The 21,120-nt window shown below is 35.6% G+C and overlaps 2 protein-coding genes across 4 annotated transcripts; one reads left to right on the plus strand and one right to left on the minus strand.

The window, feature by feature from the left end:
* Nucleotides 1-5,255: 5,255 nt before the first annotated feature.
* On the minus strand, nucleotides 5,256-20,949 carry LOC135693382 (WD repeat domain-containing protein 83). 3 transcript variants are annotated; one of them, XM_065211844.2, is made up of 5 exons: nucleotides 12,317-12,472; nucleotides 9,786-9,946; nucleotides 9,167-9,270; nucleotides 8,178-8,593; nucleotides 5,256-7,638 (listed from the first exon to the last, which is right to left on the minus strand). In XM_065211844.2, the coding sequence occupies exons 1-4, from the start codon at nucleotides 12,383-12,385 to the stop codon at nucleotides 8,217-8,219; spliced, it is 711 nt and encodes a 236-aa protein (XP_065067916.2). In that variant the 5' UTR covers nucleotides 12,386-12,472; the 3' UTR covers nucleotides 5,256-7,638; nucleotides 8,178-8,216. The 3 variants fall into 3 exon arrangements, with proteins under 3 accessions (XP_065067916.2, XP_065067915.2, XP_088967739.1); XM_089111613.1 differs by lacking the exons at nucleotides 5,256-7,638; nucleotides 8,178-8,593; nucleotides 9,167-9,270 and adding exons at nucleotides 19,195-19,371; nucleotides 20,150-20,328; nucleotides 20,626-20,949 and having other exon boundaries at nucleotides 12,317-18,525; XM_065211843.2 differs by having other exon boundaries at nucleotides 5,256-8,593.
* LOC135693383 (1-acyl-sn-glycerol-3-phosphate acyltransferase alpha) lies at nucleotides 12,673-16,825 on the plus strand. Its single transcript, XM_065211846.2, has 5 exons — nucleotides 12,673-12,996; nucleotides 13,722-13,883; nucleotides 15,284-15,379; nucleotides 16,339-16,411; nucleotides 16,644-16,825. The coding sequence occupies exons 1-5, from the start codon at nucleotides 12,673-12,675 to the stop codon at nucleotides 16,823-16,825; spliced, it is 837 nt and encodes a 278-aa protein (XP_065067918.2).
* Nucleotides 20,950-21,120: the final 171 nt, after the last annotated feature.

Genomic DNA, 21,120 nt, shown 5'->3' on the forward strand with positions numbered 1-21,120 from the left:
AAAACATTATTGTCCAGAAGTATCTTTCATCGCTCTTTAAATGAGTTTAGTTTGCAAGTTGAGACTAGCCGGGAAAAATTTAATTTTTTGAATTGCCATGGTTGGATTTTTCAATATTTGCCAACCGTCTAAAGTCTGAATGTTTTGTTTTGTAGAAAAAAGCCATCGTCATTTCTTGTTTCGCTGATTTCGGCCCATTTGTGTAAGTAAAGCTTTATGAAGTTTCTCTATTAAGATTTAAGATTTGTAAGATAAAATTTCTGACTTTTGACTCATAATCTGAAGGAACACCATGAAACACCTCTTAAAGTACAGATCTGGGATATGTTGAAAGCTGGATGGGATACGGCCAATAAAAGATTTGAAGCTTCCTAATGGATAGCTGTTATTTTGGCTTTGTTCACAAAGGCTTGAAGAGTGACAATAGATTGATAGGCAAAGAACCTTTTCTTATGTGGCTATATTTCAACCCATTTGTACTATTTTAATTAATTTCTTATATTGAGATATTTTCCATGATGCTCTTCCAATTTTATGTGACCCAAATCCCAAAACTTTTGTGAAGTCATAGCTTAAGGATTCCATTAAGCAGCAAGCAGGTAACCTAAAGTAACGGCACATGTCGTACTGTGCGTGAGCGTTATTTCAGTTTGCCTGGTACCTGAAGAGAACAACCTTTGCGTGACACATCGTAATAAACCAGCACGGATTCAGGTGCATAGAATTCTAGGAATTCGGCTTGATATGCTACCACGAGGCTTCTTTCATGTGATATTGAAGGTGTTTGTATTCAGAAGATTACAACTGCCTGCAAAGTTTTCTTTTCTGTTGTTTTCAACAATAAAATGCCCAGGAACACTGAAATCGACCACCTGCTATTTTTCCTTGAGCGCATCAATAGCTATTTTATTGTAATCCTCGACAGGTAGTAAACCTGTTAATTACTGGTGACTTGAAGAGTTGTGCAACCCTTCGAACTACTACCATACAAGCAGAGAAATGCAGAGCAATTTTTACGCTAGCTTTTTGTAAGATACTAAAATCAGGATTAGAACACAATACTTTCGTAGATTTCAGTGCTTAATGTTTCTTAGGCCTTTGGTGCCACATTGGTGCGACTACAATTCAAATGTCGCATTTTACGTGTTGAATACAATGCATAATTGAGTACATCATTAGAATGATCAATACTCCAAAGTTGATTGTCCTTGCCAATTTAGTTTTTGAAAACCTTCACGTTGGCCGATATTTGCAATTCATGCCCAAAGTGCACAAAATACACTCCGACGAAAATGACGACGCCGTGGGTTGGATCGTTTCGAAATGCGTTACCTACTGAATGTTCTTTGAAAGATATATTTTAAATGTTTATTCTAAATGTCTGTTTGAATCTCTTTTCACTGTACTCTTCCCACACCATCTTCAAACACCCTGTATTTGCCCTTGAAAGTCTTTTGCAAGATTGTCAACAAACCCGTGCTGTGTTCTTGCGCTGGAGTGATAAAGGGATCATGATACAAATTTTTAATAAAATACTTCTTCTCACAATCACAATATAGTGTTTTTTTTTCATTTCCGTCTATCTTTTGATCATATGCAACAACATGACCTTGCGTACATTATTTATTGGCGCCATTTTGCCACGGATTCCAACAAGATAAACACAAATTCAATCGGAATAAGATGTCCGTTTTCTGGGAGAGGTAAACACTAATGAAAGTTTTCAAGAAACTGTTTTCTAAATGACAGACAACGGATCAGAAGTGTTTGAAACTATCTGAGGGAAGATGTAACGATGCTAGTTGCTGTATAAGTTCTGTACTGTGCAAATTGGGCGCCTTTTGCGCATGGTTAAATTCTATGGTTACTCATTAGCCTCGATTCTGCCCACCTTTTCAAAAAGGCTACTTTATTTTAATCGACACGTTAAATTCGAGATCTAATAAGACACAAGGAGCTCTTATTTCCTTATATCAATTAAATTTAGACAATTAAATTAAACAATAGGTGCCTAATGATCGAGAAGAATCATTGCCACCCTGTCTTTAGAATCATATTCTAGCCGTTTATTGAGCGTACTATGGTCTCTTAATATTTTGGACATCTTAGGGTTCGTTCTTAAAGACGGTTTTATATGTAAAATAAGTATCTATTGATAACATTATGTACCCTTTGCTTTTGTCAAACGTGATGTAAGAGAGTAAATTTTTAAACACGTGATTTTAACTCTAATGATGAATGGCTCAGGCAGCCACTTTAGGTTGTTCACGTGTCCAGCTAAAAGCTAAAATGAAAACCAAACAATCTGTTGAACAACGGCGATGTATGCTTTTTGGATGGCTTTATTTGACTGAAAATCGATTATCGACAGAAACATTTTCTTTCTGACTTCTAGTTGTAAGCAAGCTTCCATTCTAAGGCCTTTGTTCTTTAATATTCTTGCTTCACAATGCTGCTCCAAGAAAGAGTCAGTAAAACTATTGCTGCACCACAGAATAGGATAAAAAGTATGATGGAATTTTCTTGTCACAAGTCACAGGGATTTAAAAGTAGCTTTACATGAGGTGTAATGACGAATAGTGATATTGCTTACTTAATGAGAAACGGGTCCCTAAAAATATCTATCTGAGTTAACTCATCGTCTTCGTAACGCGAAGAGTTAGCTAATCGTCAAAAATTGTCGTATTTATTTGTTCACAGCTAAATAAAAAACTACACATGTTTTTGATTCCAATTCCGTTTCCCATCCCACACAATTTTTGACAATTTTGCCAAAAAATGCAATTTCATTTCAGTTTTATAAAGATGTAAGATGTACACAATCAGCATATATCCAGTTTTTTTCATTTTCACCGAAGCACAAACCACAAACCACAAAAATTTATAAAAACTTCAATCCAAAGAGCAAATTTATAGAAAATGTCTACAAGGATATTGATTACGCCGTATTTGGTTATTGAATGGGGAAAGATGGATGGTTACTTAAGCAAGAAAGGGGACAGCGTCAGATGGAACCACTGTGCATCCCTGACAGTTTGTAGTATTCATACCCCACTGTACTTCTATAAAATCAATACCCAATCTACGAAAAACCTACTATCTAAGCAAGAATTACGACATAATGTTTTGGTTGATATCAATATAATAATGATAAAATAAATAAAGAATAAGCGTTATATTAATGCATTATTGCATTTAAATGCTTCTGCGACCTGTGCAGACAGGTTATTAGTAATATATGATTCGTTGGATAATTATAATATAGTATAGTAAAAACCCACGTATAAGGACCTAGGCTAAAATTTCAAAATTAGGCCTCCTGGGTGCTTACCAGTGGAGCTGCTGTAACAGTTTCCAGGTGAAAACTGTTGAATAAAGTATCATTATTTGCTTATATCTAAAATCAACTTGGCAAAACAATTTTTTTAAGCCAAAGTACAATACTGTATCTATTGTTTCCATCATTCCAATAAACTATCAGCATTTGCAAAGGACAACATTTTAATTTTATATTTATTTCAAGTTTTCCACATAAAGACCTTGTCTTTTAAATGACATTTCAGAGATTTTGCTATGAGCTAGTTTGAGTAAAATCATGATTTTGCTACACAAATATAAGAACCTGTCTTAAGAACCTTGATAGCCTAAATTCAGTTTGAGTACCATTCATATGAAAACCTATTTAAGCTAATTGAAAAAAACCGGGTTCTTATATGCGAGATTTTACTGTAAGTTAATCATTGGAGCTTGTTATACTGTTACTTTAGTAATTTGGTTAAATTAAGCCTTTTGTACCTACTTTGTACCCACCGACTTATGATAAAGGGATGGAAAAGACAATCAATAATCGTATATCCTATAAAAACCATGCAATGTTAAAGGTGATAATAAGAACACTACCCAGGGTACCAGAGCTACATAAATCCGAGCACGGTAATAGCAAAATGGGACGACGAGGAGGAGCGTCTACCTGAGAAGAAGGATAAGTTTTGCTCTGCCAGACGCCCCTCCGCTTCTCTATTCAGGTACCCAGGGTATGCTACTAGAACGCTACCCAGGGTACCAGAGCTACATAAATCCGAGCACGGTAATAGAAAAAGGAACGACGAGGAGGAGCGTCTACCTGAGAAGAAGGATAAGTTTTGCTCTGCTAGACGCCCCTCCGCTTCTCTATTCAGTTACCCAGGGTACGCTACTAGAACGCTACCCAGGGTACCAGAGCTACATAAATCCGAGCACGGTAATAGAAGAAGGGACGACGAGGAGGAGCGTCTACCTGAGAAGAAGGATACGTTTTGCTCTGCCAGACGCCCCTCCGCTTCTCTATTCAGGTACCCAGGATACGCTACTAGAACGCTACCCAGGGTACCAGAGCTACATAAATCCGAGCACGGTAATAGAAAAAAGGGACGACGAGGAGGAGCGTCTACCTGAGAAGAAGGATAAGTTTTGCTCTGCTAGACGCCCCTCCGCTTCTCTATTCAGGTACCCAGGGTATGCTACTAGAACGCTACCCAGGGTACCAGAGCTACATAAACCCGAGCACGGTAATAGAAAAAGGGACGACGAGGAGAAGCGTCTACCCGAGAAGAAGGATAAGTTTTGCTCTGCCAGACGACCCTCCGCTTCTCTATTCAGGTACCCAGGGTATGCTACTAGAACGCTACCCAGGGTACCAGAGCTACATAAATCCGAGCACGGTAATAGAAAAAGGAACGACGAGGAGGAGCGTCTACCTGAGAAGAAGGATAAGTTTTGCTCTGCTAGGCGCCCCTCCGCTTCTATATTCAATTTCTGCGATAGAAATTTTGTGGATCTGTTACCCAGGGTATGAGAGGACCAACGATAGCAACGGTGACAAAACTAAACGCTCCACTTACCTAATAAGAAAACATGTATATTGTTGTTGGTTCCAGATCTGTTTTGAACAGACACATTTTCGATGTATGTTGACGTCGTGTCCGTGTTGGAAACAGCAGTCTTTTCTGTACAGGAAGCATTCTTTGATGTAACAATACAGATATTCTTTGGTAACGATCAAAGGGGTGTAACCCAGTCCAAGCCATGACATACAAGAACCTTGGTTTAAAACAATCAAATCACAGAACAGTTGAGTTCATGCCTGCATTTCATCATTAGTTTTAGTGATCGTACTGTAAATTTTTGGATACACTTCCTTCAAAAACAGATAAATGATAAATGTATCGGACTCTTTATTTACTCGAACAGAAAGCTCTCGATACAGATAACGACAGTACTGATGTTATTGAGGAGCATATTATGAAGAATCAAATGATTAATGAAATTTATATACGTCTGCTAGAAAGAAATATTTGCTGATGATTAGAAAATTTTCAACATGCAAATTGTGTAGCTGCTTTTGAAACAGCAAAAAAGTGCAAAAAGACATCAGGGGAAACTTGAAGACAAACACATTGTGTGTTTCTATTGAACACATACGGACTGTAGCTAAAATTTTACAGTCCAATGTGTTTTGACTTTCTTTGAAAATAGCTTGGGTATTTAGTGTCATAAAAAATACTATTATATAATCTGATAGGGATTGGGGTTTCTCTTTTCACTCGTTCACCTCCAAACAACCTACTCCTTTTGGAAAGTTCTATAGCTTGGGTATTTAATATGATCTGGAATATCTTTTCACAAGGTAAAAACAAGTTTTATGTTAGTTTTTGTACTAATTATTCTCTACTGGCTACTTACATGAAATTCTTTGAATAAACTTTCAAGTACTATGTTTTTTTCGAATACAAGTCTCCGCTTTTAATTATATTTTGGCAAGTTTTGCTGCGGATTACAGTCAAGGGCGGCTTATAGACGAGAGCGGCTTATAAATGAGGTCGGCTTATAAACGAGGTAGGCTTATAATCTAGTAAAAACGGTTGGTGGCAAACGTGAATACTAATGCAGCGAAATTCCGGTATAACGAACTAAATGTCTAGTCCCTTGGATTCTGCCTAACAATTTCCTTACAAATTCTTTCGGTATAACGAGCCCCGGATATCACGAACTCTCGTTATTATGAACCAATTTTTAGGTCCCTTCATCATAATTACCCTCGATATAATGAACTTTTCATAAATTTTTATCTTTTATTGTTGTTTTTTTGTTTTCGGTGTTAATTTATCATTTTGGCGGGGGGAATCATTTTTGTAATCGGCAAAACATACCGGTGATACATTTCAACCACTGGCTGATAGACTCGGAATTGTCTAGTTTCCATACTGCTCGACCTGATAGTTATAAATAAGTATGATAAATAGTCATAAATTAGCACGATTTATTATTTCAAGAAAAGGGTAAGGGTTAGTGTTAGGGTTAGGTTTAGGTTTAGGGTTAGGGTAAAATCATTACGTCATCAGGTCGAGCAGTATGGTCACTAGACAGCTCCAATAGACTTAGTGCACGAGATGAAAGTTTGATTGCGTCAGAAATTACTGCGAATGAGTACATTGAAATTAACGAATACCTTTATGAGCAACGATAAAATTCTATTGGGAGACCAAAATTGAATGCGAAAAGAAAAAGACAACTAACAATGTGAAGTAATCGAAGACATCATTCAGCCGCCTACTTAAAGTGAAGTGATAACATTTTTGCCAACCACTTGGTCCTAAATCATAAGAGGAACATAGAGATATTAATGTGCAATTAGAAATATTAGAAATATTTGAATTCAGCTTGGTTTTTTGGAGTAAAATATGATGGGTAGTTGGAGATAGCCTAAACAAGCTAATTGAAGGTTTTAAAGCATGAACTGAGAAAAGAACGGAAAAGTTTTCTCCGGGTTTAACGAACTCTTGATACAACGAACTTGGTTCCCTTCATTCAGAGTTCGTTAGATTGGGATTCCACTGTAGTTGGACGTAATTTAAAAAATTGAGGATAATCCAAAGCTAAGATAGATGTATCAAATATATGTTAAGTTGTACGGCTCATTGGATATACATTTGTGTAACGATTTCCTAATTATTACGAGTTTTATTTTCCTATTACATTTGTATCGAGCATTTGCAAGTGCTTATTAGCACATAAAAGCATACAGCTGCATACACTGTCAAGTATCTTGTGCTGCATAACGATATTTTTTGCTAAATGACAATGACAAAGGCAATGACAACATTCATCATTCAAGACATATGTCTCCAGTTCAATATTTCTTTCCATACCCAATCCATACATTCCCTCTTTGGTCTTGCTTGATTTCTATTCAAACACTCCACTTTTCAATTTTCTCCCAGTTCCTCATCTTTCCTCTTTACGTGGCCAAACAATCAAAGTCTTCACACTTCGAGCTTCTTTTCGATATTTCCTACTTAAATGTCTTCCTCACCATCTCATTCCTATTTCTGTCCAATTTCGTTATCCCCGTCACCCACTTAATTATTATTATTTCTACTATCTCAAGTTTTCTCTCTGGCCTCTTTGTTACATCAAGAGCTACAGCCTCCAAACCACAGATAAGTCCTCTAGTCTTCCGCAGACTGAAATTTAACCACGTCTTCAATGGCGCTCCTCTACTTCTCCGGAAGTTCTTCAGACACTTCACTTGAGCTCTTGCACCAATCTCACGAATCGCCGCCCACCAAGGTACTTCCCTTCCTTGCTTGGTGAGCTGATCTATAATGACGATATCAAAAAAGATTGGGCTCAGCAGAGCTGCTTGAGGTAACCCTACCTCGGCGGCAAACCCTTCACTCTCGCTTACTGGAAGTTTTCGCTCAACCCTTAACTCACAATATATGGCCTAACAAGTCTTCCGCATTTCTTTTTCTTCTTTTTATTAGATTAGGATTAACCAGTAAACAACAGTGAGGCAATATAAGAATATTTAGGAAAAACTGTTACATCTTTGTTAATACGTTTTGCAAAATCTTGTAACTTCACAGTAATACTGTCTTTTCCAGAATCATGTTTCTCTTTTCACCTTAAAGACGCAAATATAATCCCTTAATCTTGCACAAAACAAAACTTATATATTAATTGGGCAATGATTGGAAATCAAGGGTCAAATTTGGATGAACCCCATGTCCTAGAAAAAGCCCAACACGTTGAGAAAACTAAGATAAGCTGCATTCTAGCTGACATATATTAGTAGCCATACTATATCTTTATCAATACCATGATAATTGAAAAAATATGTTTAACAGCTCAAATACCATTGTGAACATAGAAAAAATCTAGAGACAATTGAGGGACTATTTCTTCTTCTTTTGATTCATTGTCTTGACTAGTTTTTCTCTCTTTGTCTGCTTGAATTTTCTTTTTAGTTTATTTTTTTCTGTTTTTGCTACTTTTTTATTTTGCTTATCATCTTCTGTGCACTCTTCTTTCATATCCATGTCCATTGATTCTTCACAACTAGCAACTTGGTCTTCCGTGATCTTACCCTCTGGGACCCAAATACCCCCAAGGAATTCTTCATCTTGCTTTTCGATTCCTTCTTCAATCATCATTGCATCATCTGACTCTTCTTCTTCTTCGGCGACAGTAGGCGGTTTTTCTTCATTATAAAATTTTGATCGACTTTGTCCCTGATCACTGGACTCCTCTACACCTTCAAGTTTTTTCTTATCTAAAAAGAAAAAGGAAGACTAAAATGAACAAACCCTTTCATAAATGTCACAGCCTAACAGAAGCTGGATTAAAAAGGTTGAATTCTATAAACAAACCCAGGAAAAGTAAAGGAATAAAGAGTATATTAAAGTGACCTGAATCCAAACCCTGCTGTTGTTGCAGCCACCTGCTAATTCCAAAACCAATTACTACCACCTGAGTATTCCATACACTTTTATTAAAATGTTAGAAAAATTTGAACTACTTTTTTTCACTAAAATGTTCAGTCCAGTGCAAACGTCCATCAGGTAGAAAAACAGTCATTCTACTAGTCAAAGAAAATGATATCACCATAATACGCCAAAAGAACTATAAAGCTAGATTTTTTGCATAGAAAGGACACAAAATTTGATCTTTTGATGGGAAAATTAGAATTTCTAAAATTGATAAAACTATAGAAGTGATTTAAGCTGACTGTTATGTGACAAGAGCATTTTGTTAATCTTTAACTGAAAATTGCTTGTACTACTCTGGCTGATTATACAAAGAAATTAGAAAAGCAGAAAAAATGAAATAAAACTTAGCAACTTACATATTTTCAGATCTCTTTGAAACTTTCGTCCAGTTACATGATTCTCTATATGGGATGGTATGTTGTTTATCTCCTTCTTGGTAATCAAGCAGAACAGCTTGTTTCTTTGAAAAATACAATACCAGTTAAATTTCAAATTCCATTTTAGTTACCGCAGGTTGGTTCTGATCCTAAATAACAGGATCACTCAAAAGCCAAAACAATTGACAACAAAATCTAATCTTAAAACTTTGTCAATTCACTTTAATAGAAACCACAACCAAAAGAAATATTTATCTAGCAAAAGGGGAAATCCATATGGCAGGCACTGTGGAGCTTTGAGAAAAGTAAGGGGTCTAGAAAAAAGGGGGCAGGAGGGGGAGGGCTAAAACCGAAAAAAGAGGCTTTACAGGTGGCTTGCTTCCTAATATTATAGGTTTTTTGCAAATAAAGGTGCCTGTATGGGATGGGATATACCTGCTCCATGGTGCTTGTACAGGATGGGATATACTAACTAAAATGAAGACCTCTCTCAACAATTTCTAAATAAAAACTGAATAAATGCAAAACTGAATAAAACTCTTTATTCAATCACTTCGAATTTCAGTATCCTGACAAAATATCTGAATTATTCACTTACTGTCCTTTTTTACTAGGTATCAAGTACTCTTTGAATTCTTCAACTTTTGACAGGTCACAAGTACCATTTTTTGTGAATTGTTTGTACTTCTTACTGTTGACATAGCATTCCAAGGCATTCAAATTGCATGGCAGTTCATGACCAGTGATGCTACAAACAACCTGAAAATGAAGCATTTTAATTTATAAACAACTACTTTCTTATGAGTTTAAATTTGGCGATAGCAATATGCCAAAAAAGTTATAACAAACTTTAACCCATGTGTCACTATCAAAAAAATATATTCTTTTTTCAATTTGTTTACCTTGAAAAGGAGAAATATCAAAAGACATTTTCACAGAAAGGAACAGAGGTTGTTATAATGTTTCCGTATCAGGGGAACCCAGAAAAAGACCCATTATAGGATTCTCTGTTTTTCAGTTGTTTTTTATAGCTTCATTGTCAAATTATATATTACTTAATGATATGAAGTGAACTGTAACTTTATTGAAAAATCTACATCTATGCTTTTCTACAAGGTAAAAATTGGATTGGAGGGAAAATTTGATGATGATGATACTAAAGAAAACGTGAAAGATACTAGCAAGGTGCTTTGATCTGGAATCATAGATTGAAACCATGGGGACAGATCAGGAGCAGATCTAGATTGTAGCATTAATTGCACATGCCACAGTCAACTTTAAAAGAAACAAGTATCAGGACTCAAAAGAGGCTTCTTTTTAACATCACCTTTCTCCAAAATTTAGCACCACTGGGCATAGTTTAATCCATTTTGTGTGTAGTGTTTTGCTTTGTAGAAAGTGTTTTGAGCTTGAAAACTGGTCTTGAAGTAAAGGTTTTCATTGGAGAAATGAAATTTGTTGCTATAGAGTCAAGGGGGTCCAAGTAGAATTAATTTGTTCAATCTGGTAATTGATGAGAAAAAGATCGCTAGAGATTTTCAGGTGATGTTTGAAGCTTGACATTGGACGCTTCCAAGTTAAATTCTTTAAAGCCTACTTATTAACCTATTAATGCACTGGACTGAGAGGGGGGGTTGGTACCTGCTATTCGACTTTAGCAAAGAAATTATGGACATTTTAATATGCACAAAACTTTCAAAGTAAATTGTTTCAATGTGGATTAATTGTTTCAAATTGTTTCATCAGTTATTTGCCTGGGAACATCAATTTGGCTATTTCTCTGCCTTCTAAGGATTTTCTGAAAGTAAAATACATTTTTAAACAATATATGGTTTTTTATTGTTGCACTTTCTACTAGAAAAGCTAATGTTGAACATTTATGTTATTCTTTGCAGTTCCTTGCTTTGCTCCTGGACCTAGAATAACACCACACTAATACTATCATGCTCTTTTTGCTAGAGGTTGCAGTGAGAGTGGGTAAGCAATGAAAATATTAGAAAACTGTAGGGCAGGGGGTCACTTCATATCATTAAATTCTGAACCCCTCCAATAATCTAACTGTCAGAAAATTTTTTGCATGGATCCAACATGTTTAAATTGTAGAAAACTGAGTTTAAACAAGTTAAAGCTGAAAGGTACTTAGGCTTGACAGGGGCGGACCAGAAATTATTCTGAGGAGTGCTCTAATAGAAGGCTTCATAACTAAGGATGTTGCTATGCACAAACTCCGTACCCCTGCTCATAGGCCATAATAAAATGAAAGTCTTCTATGAACTAAAAAGCCTGGATGCCTTAATTTAATTTAGTAATTTTTTGCTACACTTTGGTGAGAACTTGGAACTGTGGCTTCAGCATTTTATACCAATTGAATGCAATTTGCAGCTCTCCCTCTCTTATATACACTTGAGGTACAAACGTTTGGAAACTGTAGTCAAATATGATATGGTGGCTTGCAGTGGCCAAAGGCCCAAGCCCAGAAATTTCCAAAACAAAATTTATTTTTTTGACTCTTTGAATTTCATTTATAAGAATTTCAGAAAGCAGCTTGATAAAAAAAACGTGGCAGGTGGAGTGAAGCCCTTGAAGTGGAGTACGCATCGTTAAAGAAAATAGGTTCAAAGGAGAATTAAAGAATACAATAGAGAAAGGTTAGACAAGATCTGAACACGTCCAAACAGCTATTAATACATCCAATTTTGGGGTTTATACTGTCCATTTTTTGATGATTTGTTCAATCAAATTCAATTTAATATATAGTGTAAATCACTTTTGCATAGGAATAAAAGGGAAACCAAAAGGAATATCTCTGTCAAGAATAGTAAGGTGAGTTTTAAAGATGTTTTGCATGTAACTTTTGAAATGAATAAAAAAGGAACAACAAGGGCACAGGCAGCAAGCTTTACCCTGAATATAAATCAATGCTTGAGCACCCTTCACATCCCTTTACCCTGAATAAAAAATCAAATCAATGCTCGAGCACCCTTCAAACCCTTCTGGATCCGCCCTTGCTTAAACTACATTAAAAGAAGCTTGGTATGATTGCCCCCTCTCGATATTTATGGAAGACACACAAATCGAATTAAGAAACCCTGAAATTTCACGGCATTTTTGAGAAAATTTTTAGCTTACTCTTGTCTTGTCATTCTTCAGTCGAAATCCAGTATGGCTGTCAAGAAAATTCTGCAAGGTCTTGTCCATTACTTTGTTAATTAATAACAGTAGATGGTTTTCCAGGCTATTTTTTGCACATGCCTTGGAGCTCTTTTGACATAGCCTCGTTCTCGTTAAGACAAGCCTCAGTTTAAAATGAACCATCAAACGATTGGAGAAGACAAGTGAGTGGCTAAATCGGACGACGAAGAAAAATGTAACAATTTGATATTCAACGGATAACAAAGTGGAAGAAATATTTTCTGCCAACTGCCCAAACTTGTTGTTAGTAAATTTCCATTGTGCTTTGTCAAATCGCACAGCTACTAGCGGCCATGCAGTACATTTTGATTGCAGTTGTCACCCTCTTTGCTTTATGCCGGCTGATTCCTTCTTGTAAATTCGTGATCAAGTATGCGCTATTCCATTTGTATATTGTGTTTATATTTAGTGTTTCGTTATTCCCTTGCCTGCTGAGACCAGGAAATGCTGACAATCTGGTAGTTGGGAAGTTTCTTTATCACATATCTCGGATGGTTTGGTGGCTCTTAGGGATAACAATTGTCACAGAGGGCAAGGAGAACTTGTGTTCTTTTGATGCGCCAGCTGTTATGATGTGCAATCACCAGTCATCTCTGGATTGTCTTGTTATAGCAAAGGTTTTTATTTTATGTTCCAGATTCTTGTTTGTTTCAATCTATCAAATACAGGGACACCAGAGCAAATTTTGGGGTAGGGGTGGACCAGTGCTCTAGACAAATTGACAAAATTTTAATGTTGGTTTTTCCACTATTATCTCTGATGCCACAATCTGAATATTTCATACTTTGGCAAAAAGTGAGGGGGCTACAGCCCTGCCCCCCAGGCCCTGGTGTGCCTGAAATTTACCAATAAATCATAGCCTTTTTACAATGGCACGAGGAGGGGGCATATCATTTCCCTTTTCCATGATTTCGAAAGATTAGCAGTACTGAAGGCTGTTCCTCTCTCTTTTATGAGAACAAAAATTCCTTTCCCCCAACAGGTGATGTTATGTAGAGGAAAATACTTTTATTGCTTAAGCATCAGAACTCTAGAAGACCAGGTTGTGCACGAGTCTTTAGGTAGAGTTGAACATTGATAAGGTAGCGATGACAATGCAATTAAATTATTTGATTGTAATCTGTGCCTGACAATATCAATTTGCTACCAGTTCAAAGACCTCTGTGTTGCACCAGAGATCTGACAATAATATGCAACAAAGTGCTGTTAGGCTACCTACAGATTCTTGTGTCATTTGTTAGAAAGGAGATCATATATTTGGTATGATGTTACATTTGTGTTTTATATGTACATGTAAATGTTATGTTATATAAAACATTTACTCACCAATTTAATCTGACAGGATGCACCAAGACCAACTGCAACACTTGCAAAGAAATCTCTTTTGTATGTTCCACTTTTTGGATGGGCTGCTTGGCTTGCTGGGACTATCTTCATTGAAAGAAGCTCATCTAGTGCAATTAATGTCATGAAAAAGCTGGTTGCAGATTTAAAGAAGAAAAAGGTTTTCATTTTGTTTTCCAGATTAACTAAAATGTTGATTATGTAAGCTTGTTAGGTACAATATTTTTTAATCAGTATTTCTGATTAAAGAAACTTGCCATTTGCAAGAAATCAGCATCTGCAAGAAACTTGCCAAAGCAGGGCTTTTCATGGGGGGCGTGCGGTAGCGTGCAAGCACATGCCCGAGGCTATCTTTGAAAGCCATTATTCGCGCACCCAGTGATAAATATTTCTCTTGAAGAGCACAATTACTGGATGCTGATAGGTCAATCCATTCAAGAAACTCTTTTTAGAAATGGAAGTTCAACATCGAATCCTTGTTTCCACCACTCTGTTTTCATGTATCTCCGTTTTCGTATCTCCGTTTTCGGATCATTCAGTTTCTGTTATTCCAGAGCCGTTCCCATTGCTGGCTTTCATAAATAGTTGGCTTTTATTAGCTATGCCTGGCTATTTTATACCTTTTTTATGCCAACATTGTAAATAAAAAGTTAATAAAAATAATAATAAATATTTGCTTCGGCCCACACCCTTTTGGCCAAAACAAAAGTTTTCCCTTTACTCTTTCTTTTTTCTTTTTTCATATCCTTTGTTTGAGCTCATCTTGAAACTGAAGATGAATGAATTCATTTTTGAATGACTTTGAATGTTTTCGATTCTCTCATTCAAACAATTCTTATTTGAATGACTCCATTCTCCAATGACTTCGTTTTCGCTGTTACATCTTCATCTTCAAACAACCCTGTTTTCAGTTGATAACATTTGAAGATGAAACATCTCTATGCTGCACAGTACCCTTAACAATTACTCCTGAGGGAAACATGAACACAACTACACAATGTGTAGCATTCAGTTCATTTATTGGAAGTTTTGTCACGTTTATGATTCAATAGAAAAAACTTTTTTACTTTGTGTTAAAAAATAAATTTGATTCCCACGCCCCACTCTTATCACGCGAGTTTTTGGCAGCGCACATTGATTTCTGAAGGTGAAAGCCCTGCAAAGAATGATACCATGTAGGCTTCCTGGTTGATTTTGGAGTTTATTTCAGGTTTTGTAATTCAGGGCTAGTAAAAAATTTTTATCACTTATTGAGCTTCTGTTAATAGCTAAATCTTTGCAACTTTTTAGAAGTTTGTGGCAGAAATATTTAGATGCAATGTTGAGATTTTGCACTGGAAATAGAAGAAATATAAACTTTTTGTCACAAAAATTGCCTTTGAAATATTCAATGCATTTCTCAAAGGTTGTAGTGCTAGGGAGCTCAGAGTGCTGAGCTCTTTTGTTAATGCAAAAAAGTAGTCAATTCCTACTTTTGCTTTTGTTTTTCCAACATTTTGGCTTCAACCTTGTGCTTCTCTTTTCTCAAAAATTTTAACCAGTTATTGTAATTCAATACAGGCAAATGTATGGATCTTTCCAGAAGGGACTAGATGTCAGAATGATAGCATGCTTCCATTTAAAAAAGGTGGATTTCATCTTGCAATAGAAGCACAGGTGCGTTTTGCTTAATTGCCAACCTTTTGTTAACATTCCTCATATCTCTAAAACCTACTTTTAGGTGAATTCTAGGTGATAACTGCAGATGGACCTCCCTGTATATTAATAGTTCATGTGACTCCCCTGAGCTTGTCAGATTTGACATTGGCATGTCACTGCATTGTTTTTTACCAGTTGGATAAGGTCCTGCCTTTGCTGTCTAAACATTTGCTTATTCAGCCAAGAGATATGTCTTTATCTCTCTATCTCTTTTTCATTCTTCTTCCCTAGTTACCATATCATATTCTATGCCTTTTTCCTTTATACATGACTTAATAAACTACATTGTCCCTGGAGTTTTTGCTTCATTAATTGTCTTTCAGTCTGGGCCCTTCTCAATGCATCTTTATTTGTCATTTTCTTTGTCAAGGATATCTTCACTGTCCTCCATAAAAACCACATTTCTGTCACCGCAAGTTGCTTTTCTCATCGCTTATCTTATTGTCCATGTCTCACATCAATATGTTATTGTACTCCATATATAGCAATATATAAGGCTAAGTTTAGTTTGATTGTTAATATGTCTGGCAGTGAGAACATTGGACATAGATTTAAATGCTTTTTCGCGATCCCACTTCTTCAGTTTTTTCTTGATCTGATTTGTTTTCATGTTATTAAGCTCCCTAGATACTCAAATTTGTCTACTTTGTTTGATTTAAATTCCATCAATTTCTATTTTGCATTTTAGATTTGTCCTCTAAATGTGTATTGTTATTATTTGAAAAATCTATAAGGCTTCTTTTGTCACTGTTTTAAAGGTTCTTGTGCAACCAACAGTGTTTGCAACTGTATTTTCAAAACCAGCCTCATATTATACTGCATGAAGCATACTGATTGCTCAACAGCCAAAAAGGCTTTCTCCCTTCTAATCTATCATGTTGTGGTTTATTCAATGATTAGTCAATTTCTCATTTCAGATTCCAGTTGTACCAGTTGTTGTTGGAAACTGCCGTAATTTCATAGATATACCAAACAAAATTTTTAACTCAGGTATGTTGCAAATAAGTACATTTCTGTACATAATTCATGCAGAGAAGTGTCTATGGCAAACCAGACAATCATTCTGTAATGAAATCCACAGTCTAGCTTGACTGGTTATGAGCTTTTATTGGCTATCTGTGTGGTCTGGAACAAAGCTCTTGTCCCTTAGAACAGGAAACCTAGTTACTTCTTCTAAGAATTGTTTACTCTTGTCATTTTAAGGTAGCATTGTTTTTTAAAGGAATACTGCGGGTTAAAGTATTACAACCAATTGAGACCACTGGAATGACAAAAGATGATGTTACAAAACTGACAAATAGCTGCAGAGATCTTATGTTAAAAGAATATGCACAGATGATGGAGGATTATAAACAGGAATATGTAAATATGAGGCCACTACCAAATTCAGTTAAACGTGATTAAGTAGTATATTAAGTTTTGTTTAAGTCTTCCTTATTCCACTATCCTTAATTACAGCTGAACAAGTAGTAAGATAACACAACTAGGTTTTTCATGTATCAGAGTCTTTCCAAAATACTTATCCATACAGTAATACTCCAATATATTTCAGATTCTTAATAAGAATACGAGTAGTATACCACAGTATAATTTTGTTTGCTAAAGTCTCTATTTTGTAAAAAAAGAATCCTTAATTTTGTGTGAACTGGACATTAGAATCAACTTTTTTAATTGAGTTTTCAAATCTTCTCCTGAATTTCAAATTTTTAGGCTTTTAAAAATACACAATTTTTTGTGCGTTAACAAATTCATCCTCCTGTAGGAAACAGACCTGGCTGTTGGAAACAGTCAATTACCTGCATATGCCTCACCCCCGGCATTCCTGATGTAATTAAGCACCTGTCTCTCCATTTATTTCCAAGTTAGCCATCCGCCCTGGTTTTTCATGTGCCATTCTCAACTATGAAGTGTTATGATGAGTAACATGTTCCTTGCAACATTGCTAAACTTGCTTTTTCAAGGCATATTTGTTTTTGAGACCCATTTATTTTCATCAAGATACTTCCCCACTCATTGACTTTCTTTAAACACCATAAACCAATTCACAATTGCACCACCCAGCACTGGCTCAATGTTTCCTGTCTCTCATTAGGGTGGTGTAATTTAGTTTCTTTAATAAAACCAGTGAACATATCATATCTTCACACCTAAAAATAACTTGCAGATGAAAATGCAAGAATGTATCTTAAAGCACACAATTAAAATAAAAAAGAATACCAAGGATACAACAAACACAATATCATTTATCTTCAGAATGGGATCTATTGTAATGAAGAACAGGTTATTCATTTTTTATTCATTGTATTTGGCTACAGAAACTACTTTAATACATAATCCTTGTTTTGTTACCAAACCCCCCATTGTCTTGAATGTTTTCTTTCTAACTTGTGTGCTGTTTACATATGATTTCAAAGCTTTTTCACAAATGATGTAAGACACAAGTAAGGAGAGCAATTTACCACTGGCCTGCCAAAATTCTTGTGACCAGGTATGAAATTACGCATCAACTGTTAACTGGGCTTATGTAATGAGTTTCATATAATTTTCACAAAGTTTTTTTAAACAGTATATACATTCTGCAATAAGCAACACACACAAATAGGATTCTTTTATTTTGCGGCTGAATTTTTTCCTATTACTAACAATGCAGAAAAGCTGATAAAAACATCAATTTTCAAGTTCTTAACAAAGTATAATAAATAAGTATTCGTTGATAGTCAATGTTCTGATTATATAAAATATTAAAATGAGCTATCATCGTTTATTTAGTATTTACATTATAATATAACATTTTGCTTTTATCCGATTGTGAATCTCAAAGGCATTATTGTAAATTACTAGTCTAAAGCAGATCTTTGTATTCATCTTTGTTATCCCATAGCTTCACAGCTTCACTTCCAGCTGATAATACACACATTTTGTTAGGATGAACTGACAGTGAATATACAACACTACTGTGTCCATTTTCTATTTTCTGAACAACATTAGCCTCAATTAAGTCCCATATGTAAATTGAACCTTCCTCAGAACCACATATAACATACTTGTCATCATGTGAAAGACAACAGTCAATTTTGTATTTTGAATTTTGATGCCCTTTAAAACTGAAATAAAAAAATCATAAGTTAATATGGTGCCCATAAGATATATTCATTATGAAATCTAGTGGATTAACATTAAACTAAGATTTGCAATTTCAATTATCAGTCAAATTACATGTTTTCCAAAAAATCGGTCTAGCCACACTTTTCTAAAATAGTGCTGTCAGAACAAAATTCATATTGGGGTGCTGCCCATTGTTTTCCTTCCCATTCATTCCACTGTTATAAAGGAAATATACTACAGTTTGGCTATCATTGGGGGGCTACGTTATTTCATCTAACTTGAAATGAATAATTTTATGCCTTGTCTTGATTTTATGATTGCTTTGGTGTGAAAAACAGGAAAATTGCAGAGTTCTTTGAGTTTCTCCCAAGCACTGTCCAACTCTAATTGTTGAAATTTGGGTTTCATTGTAGAACCACCCTGTTCTGCACACACAAGCAAGCCCCGCTCTATCTTTTTGGCATTGAGCACTATGTAACAAGCTGGTAACAACAGGCTTTAATAGTCTTGCTGTTTTAAAAAAATTAATTTTGAAGCATACTATCAAAGACTGTTTGCTAGTTTATAAGAGACCACAAAATTATTTTTCTCAAAAAGGAGAACTTGCCAAAGGGTACAAATCCTTGACAAAACCTTTACCCTATACATGTGGGTAAAGGTAGAATTACCTGTTCAATAGTTCTCCTGAGAAGCGGTCTATAAGATGCACTGTACTATTCAATGAAGCAGAGAGAATACACTGGCCATCATTGGTAAAGGAAACATTTGTAACAGGATCCCCCATACAATCCTCTGTCATTTTACCAAGACGCATATCATATTCCCTCACAAAACCATCTACAGATCTGTTGAATATAGAGAAATATTATACAAAGTATCACCAAATATCTTCTTCAAAGGCTATGCAGTGAACTGTCAAAAAAATACCATCACAGATTATGTATATATTTTTTTATAAAACAAGGAGCTGTATCAAGACATGCTTCTTAGATGTAGCTTGGAAAACTTTCAGTAGGTTTCTTGACTGGGATACACATTTAACTGCACCCACAAACATTGATGTACAATGATTCCTTTCCCATTGAGTTTAATTAATCTACATCTTTTTTATCAAAGATTTGCTTGTTTCTTTTCAAGACCAAGAAACAAATAAAACAACATAAATACTTTCCACTTAAGTTATTTTATTCAGTTGAATTTGAAAAATATACTAGGCTTAGGATAAATCAAAAGATATCTGCAGAGGCGGACACTTGATCAAATATTGGGGGGCAAGCCTATTGTTTTAATAAGATGATGTCACATGTCCCATTGTTCTAGAACAAAAGACCATTGTCCTCTAAAGTATTGGGGGGCAGTCCCCTCCCCTTGCCCCCCAAAGTGTCCGCCACTGGGTATCTGGCTTTGGCTATAATAACAATATGGTGTTCATACTCAGGTATATCTTATGAAACCTATCACTCCCTCTCAGCACATAAATATGCAGATCTCTAAGATTCAAACACATAGGTCTCTGAGAATAGTTGCATCGTTTGTATTCTTTCTAAAAAGAATCCTATCAAATATTTCACATTAACTTTTTATTAGTTAAGAATGATTTAAAGCAATGAAAACCAAACAAACCCAGAAAGAAGTGAATGTTCAAATACTTGAACAGAAGAAACACTATCTTTTGCTTCATCTAATGTCTGCAAGGGGTCTTGACTTCTTGATCTTGTGTCCCAGCATCTAATTGTTGCATCATATGAACCAGATATAAGTACTGAAAAATCTGGTTGATTCGCCTTGACACAATTAACTCTCTAAAAAGCAAAACAACAAATGCATGCATATCTTTAGGAATCAGCTGATAGTATTCTTGTACTGTATCTTGATTTCGTTGAATTAGATTATTCAGCAAAACCAGGCTTCTCATCTTAGAAAAACTCAATTTCACAATGCATAAATAGCACCTTTTCTTGAAATAATGCTATTTTTTGCAAAAAGGCACTTTTATTGAATCTTAAAAATCCTTCCACTGGGTACTATGTCTATGATTACATGTTGATTAACATTTGAAAACATGTTTAACGAAACCCTCATTTCCATTTTCAACATACACTTTGGTGACCTCTAAACTTTCTAATACTTTTTCCAGTAGAAACATCCCATAAAATAACCATCTTGTCAGCCCCACATGATGCAATCTTGTCGTTTTCGTAGGCTGCAACCGCATCTAAGACTTCGTACCCATGTCCCATGTACGTCTTCAACAAAGTTCCTTTGTGTGGATTGCACAGCCTTAGTGTCTTGTCACTTCCACACGTAATGCAATAGTTTCCATCACAGTTAAAACGTACTCCTCTGACAGGGCCCTCGTGGCCAGCATTTAATGTTCGAATTTCGCTTAGGCCAGTCACCTCTTTGCTCTTGTCATCCGCCATTACTATTATTATGTTACTAGGGTTAGGGTCTGGGAACGAGCAGTGGAACAAACCCAAAAAGAGACTTCAGTGGAAGCGTAACAAACAAAACTAAAACTAAAACGATTAATAAAAAAGCTACAACGTTAATTATTGGGTGAACATTTACCAGATTAAGTAAAAAATAATTGT

The sequence above is a fragment of the Rhopilema esculentum genome, chromosome 11 (genome assembly GCF_057945365.1).
Source record: "Rhopilema esculentum isolate cy_ngs chromosome 11, ASM5794536v1, whole genome shotgun sequence".
NCBI classification, from domain to species: domain Eukaryota; kingdom Metazoa; phylum Cnidaria; class Scyphozoa; order Rhizostomeae; family Rhizostomatidae; genus Rhopilema; species Rhopilema esculentum.